The 5,351-nt window shown below is 44.1% G+C and overlaps 1 protein-coding gene across 1 annotated transcript; it reads left to right on the top strand.

Annotated features, from left to right (window-relative positions):
- The first annotated feature begins 6 nt into the window (after positions 1-6).
- On the top strand, positions 7-5,351 carry LOC114358433 (uncharacterized). The gene is made up of 6 exons (XM_028312405.1): positions 7-16; positions 289-356; positions 477-603; positions 1,705-1,808; positions 3,792-4,323; positions 5,273-5,351. The coding sequence occupies exons 2-5, from the start codon at positions 301-303 to the stop codon at positions 3,877-3,879; spliced, it is 375 nt and encodes a 124-aa protein (XP_028168206.1). The 5' UTR covers positions 7-16; positions 289-300; the 3' UTR covers positions 3,880-4,323; positions 5,273-5,351.

Raw genomic sequence — 5,351 nt, forward strand, 5'->3', positions numbered from 1 at the left:
GCCGGTGTTATTGTGCGTAAGTATCGCTTACAGCTAGTCAGTTTTACGGAGGCATTTATCGATTTTAAACGATAAGCCCATACATTAGTCGTCGAAAATCTTATACGACGATAAGATTATATCGTGACACGCATCCTAGACCGGCTGACGTGTGGTCCGCGCGCTACTGGCTCGACATCGTGGGCGCGACCCTTTACTTTAACGAGAATTTAAAAGCATTAGCCGGTCCAATCAATTTAGTTTTTTTAAATTACCTATGTCTGTTTTATGGCTTCCATTTCATTTCAGACCATCTGCGTCATGGATTTCCGTGTGGGGCAACAGCGTCAACTCTACAGCTGGCGAAAACAAGCTGGGTAAGTTCTGCATGATTTCTTGTTCATATATTATGGTAAATAGACTGAGAAATAATACTTTTAATTAAGCCAAAAGTAAACCCGAAGCCAGAATGTTAACAATCATGTTTTTTCTTATAGATATTGGCCGATATGGACCCGTCAACTTGCCGTAGCGTTACAACAAGGATCTCTTCTATTGATCCCCGTAGCCGCATTCGTACAAACATGGCGCTACATGAACAAAGGACCCCCAGATATACTAGAGGTGAGATTCAAGGCTTGTTTGTCTCTTTCACTCAAGTTGAACCCGAAATGAGAGTGAGAGAAATGGATATTGAAATAATCACGCACATTTAAAAATCCTGCTAATTTTACTTCATGTATTTAGGCTGGTACTAACTTGTAATGCATATTTAAGATATCGCCTGGTCTGAAATCTACCTATCTCTTTCTACTTTTCTTACTTTGATTAGTTACTAGTTACTACAATATGATCTATTAGCTATTTGTTTCTAACTTTTAAATTACTAACTTAGTTGCTTGCTGTAAACTCTTTTTAATTTTATGCTGCTAGGATTTTGGAACTAGTAATTGCACGGAAGAAGTGGTAAGTTTTTATAATATTAAACTGTTATGAGTGAATGTGAGGGATTTATTGGCAAAAAATTTATAAACCTGTCACTTGTTTTAGTTGCGAACCCCGAGAGAATGTTTGCTCTAAACGCCCACTCTTACAAAGTAAATTATATTTTTAACTCTTGGGTCCCCGTCATATTAAAAAAAAAATTTAAGGCCCGGTTTCTACCAAAGCGGAGCGGATCGGAGAAGTGTTTTGAATAACTAATCAGATTTCATTATTTCCATTTCTCTTTACCGCCCCGCGCCGCCGTCAAATTTTATAGAAAAAACGTATGGCCGCTTTATCTCCGCTTTTGGTGGAAACCGGCCCTAAGTCCACCATCACCAAAGAACAATAGGCTAGTTTCCTAAAAAAAATTTTTAGTCCGTCAATTTTAATATAAAAAAATATTCGACACGTATATTTTTAATTGTCAATCAAACAAATAATTATAGTGCGTTGAAGTTCCGCGCGACATCACAAAGTGCTGCACTTTTACGCACTCTGACGTCACGGGCCTTTTTTTAGAACTTTGGCACGCTTTATCTCTTTACATTTTCATTAGTTTTAAAAAGTGAAAAATACGTGTCGAGTAGTTTTTGATAAGCTAACTGACGGACTAATTAAAAATTTAAAACTCTTGCTTTTTTACCCAGGAAACACATCCCTATTGATGTTGCCTTTAATGTTGTGATGCAAACTTAGTTTTTGTGTCCAAAGTTTACCCTAACCATCGCACGTCCCCAGCGCATCCAAAACCTATACCGGCCTCGTATGGGCGCGGACACCAGCCCGCCGCCCGTGGGGCCGCGCCCGGCCCGTGCTGCGCCCGCGCCCGATCCGCCGCCCAAATACACGCCCCCGCCTTCGTATTCTACTGCCACGGGGGCGCGCCTGCTTAATACTATTAGGAGAAGCTTCAGGACCTTGAGAAGGTAAGATTTACTTGTCAAAAAACCCCTTTCTTCTCAAAAACTCAACCCGTCTGCAAGACCTTCAAGAAACATGCCCCTCTTTGAGTAACTAAGCTGGATTTCAACTGGATCTGTAGTAGTGTTGCCGATCGATAGTCGACTATCGATAGACTATCGATAGTCTATCGATAGTCAAACTATCGCAAGACTATCGATTGGCCTATCGATAGTATCGATACTGTCGATACTATCGATACTATCGATAGCTCAAAACGAGGCAATACTATTGAATATGTGCAATACTATCGATACTATCGATAGTATTGTTGCTCGTGAAGAATAAACTATCGATAGTATCGATACTATCGATAAGAAGGTAGAGATATTTTTAAGATCATTGGCAATCCATTATCACCATTAGTTTTTTCTTAAATTGAAATCGAATTTGAATTTTTTATCGTGGTTTGTACTTTTGTTGAACTTTGGCGGCTCGTAACTAGTTATTGAATCATTATCTAGATCTGAAATTTATTTTATTTGACTAAAGGTTTATTCGATATTAGTATTAAATAAAAAAATCGGTTAAAATCATGCGAGAAAAAAAATTCAAGCAGTTTTTAGGTCAAATTTCGGGAAAATCAGAAACAAGTATAAAAATTGACATATCTCCTAAACTATAAAACTTTAGCCATAGAAAGTAAGGTTCAATAATTAGCAAATGACCTCCTCTATATGCGTATTAGCTATGGCGGGTTCAGTTCCAGTCACCCTGTATAATTCATTGTTATTGTTTTGCTATAAACATTTGAAAACTATTAAAATACGCCGCGCGCGAATCATTTCCAATGATGCCCCTTGAAACGCCGCGCTTCGCGTAAACGCTCTTAATGTTGTGATGCAAACTTAGTTTTTGTGTCCAAAGTTTACCCTAACCATCGCACGTCCCCAGCGCATCCAAAACCTATACCGGCCTCGTATGGGCGCGGACACCAGCCCGCCGCCCGTGGGGCCGCGGCCGGCCCGCGCCGCGCCCGCGCCCGATCCGCCGCCCAAATACACGCCCCCGCCTTCGTATTCTACCGCTACGGGGGCGCGCCTGCTCAATACTATTAGGAGGAGCTTCCGGACCTTGAGAAGGTAAGAATACTAGGCGTTCGTAGGAGAAAAAGGCAAGACAAGAACAATCGCGCCCGACCTGTCGCCCAAGTACGCGCCAAGCCTTCGTATTCTACCGCTACGGGGGCGCGCCTGCTCAATACTATTAGGAGGAGCTTCCGGACCTTGAGAAGGTAAGAATACTAGGCGTTCGTAGGAGAGAAAGGCAAGACAAGAACAATCGCGCCCGACCTGTCGCCCAAGTACGCGCCAAGCCTTCGTATTCTACCGCTACGGGGGCGCGCCTGCTCAATACTATTAGGAGGAGCTTCAGGACCTTGAGAAGGTAAGATTTACTTGTCAAAAAACCCCTTTCTTCTCAAAAACTCAACCCGTCTGCAAGACCTTCAAGAAACATGCCCCTCTTTGAGTAACTAAGCTGGATTTCAACTGGATCTGTAGAGATAAACTCACTCGCACTCTTTGTGGTTCGAGAAGCACCCGCATCCTCTTACTCCACTGCCACGATGGCGCGCCTGCTCCGGACCGTAAGAAGGTAAGTTTCTTTACAAGAGAAAAAGGCACACTTTCTTTCTGTCACGAAAACCATATTTCTCGAGATGGCGCTGTCCTTCTTCTTTCTTCGTCGCAACTTGAGCCAGACTGCTGAAAACAACGAGAAGCTTCCAGACGTTGAAAAGGTACGCTTGAGGTTTCCGTATATAAAAGCACATTTCGTTGTTTCTGCCAAGAAGACAGAAACGGTCGTGCACGAGTCAGCTAAAAGGTTGCGCGCGCGCCTTTTTACTGCAGCCCGCCGCCCAAATACACGCCCCCGCCTTCGTATTCTACCGCTACGGGGGCGCGCCTGCTCAATACTATTAGGAGGAGCTTCCGGACCTTGAGAAGGTAAGAGTTTCCTTATGAGAGAAGAAAGCACACTTTGTTGTCACTATTAGCCACAAAGTACACGCCTCCGGACCTTGAGAAGGTAAACAAAGCTAGATTTGAGGCTCCCATAGTGAGATACAGGCACACGTCCTTGTCAATAAGAACCCTTTTTCACGAGAACGCTGCCCAAGTACACGCCCCCGCCTTCGTATTCCACTGCTACGGGGGCGCGCCTGCTCAATACTATTAGGAGCTTCCGGACCTTGAGAAGGTAAGCAAAGCTAGATTTTAGGCTCCCATAGTGAGATACAGGCACACTTCCTTGTCCTTGTCAATAAGAACCCTTATTCACGAGAACGCCCGCGCCCGATCCGCCGCCCAAGTACACGCCCCCGCCTTCGTATTCTACTGCTACGGGGGCGCGCCTGCTCAATACTATTAGGAGGAGCTTCCGGACCTTGAGAAGGTAAGCCCTAGTGAAAAAGGCACACTTGGTTCTCTCCGTAAGGAAGACGCTTCTTTTCATGAACGGCTTCATCCTTCTTTGTCGTCGCCGTAGGGGGCTCGTCTGCTCAACATCATCAGAAGGAGCTTTCGGGCCTTGAGAAGGTGAGCCTATTTGTAAAAAAAACCCTTTTCTCAAGAACATCCTTATTCTCTCCCGTCCCGTTGTTACCACGAGAACCCGCTTGCTCAGACCTTCAGGAAAAGCTGCCGCCCTTTGAGAAGCTAAGCTGGATTTCAACTGGATTTGTAGAGGTAAAGGCACTCTGTGGTTCGAGAAGTTCCCTTTTTCCCAAGAACGTCTGCGCCCGATCCGCCGCCCAAATACACGCCCCCGCCTTCGTATTCTACCGCTACGGGGGCGCGCCTGCTCAATACTATTAGGAGAAGCTTCCGGACCTTGAGAAGTTAAGAATTATTTACTTTCCGTATAATGGTACACTGCCTTATCTCCCACGCACGTCGCAACCAGAAAGTATACGCCCCCTTTTAGTTACTCCCGGGCGCTCAACACTATTATTACCTTTCGGAGCTTGTGGTAAGCAGACTGGACTTTGATAACACGAAAAAGACACTAGGATCACTTCGTTTTCTCTGTAAAGAAGACACTTCAAAAACAGCCTCGCCGTCTTCTGTTCGTTTTCATCTGGAACCTATCTGCTCAACATCATCACGAGAAACTCTTCAAAGCTAGATTTTAAGAGTCCGCTATACTTCGCAGTTCCAAAATATGTACTACTTTTTTATTTAAGAACAGCCTCGCCTTCTCCGTCGCTACTTGAGCCAGACTGATCAGAGATAGAACCACGGAGGTCTAAGATATCTTCAAGCTATAAAGAATAAAAAACCATGTATAGAACAAAATGTACAGCCATTTATAGCGCATATAGTAAACCAAAAATTATTTTCAGAATAACCTCATCCCACACTCAATCACTAACTGAAGACACATCACAAATACCGATCACGCTGAGCGAGAGCGTAGACCGC

This window comes from Ostrinia furnacalis, unplaced genomic scaffold (assembly GCF_004193835.3).
Source record: "Ostrinia furnacalis isolate ACB-3 unplaced genomic scaffold, ASM419383v2 OfSCF3926, whole genome shotgun sequence".
In the NCBI taxonomy this organism is placed as follows: domain Eukaryota; kingdom Metazoa; phylum Arthropoda; class Insecta; order Lepidoptera; family Crambidae; genus Ostrinia; species Ostrinia furnacalis.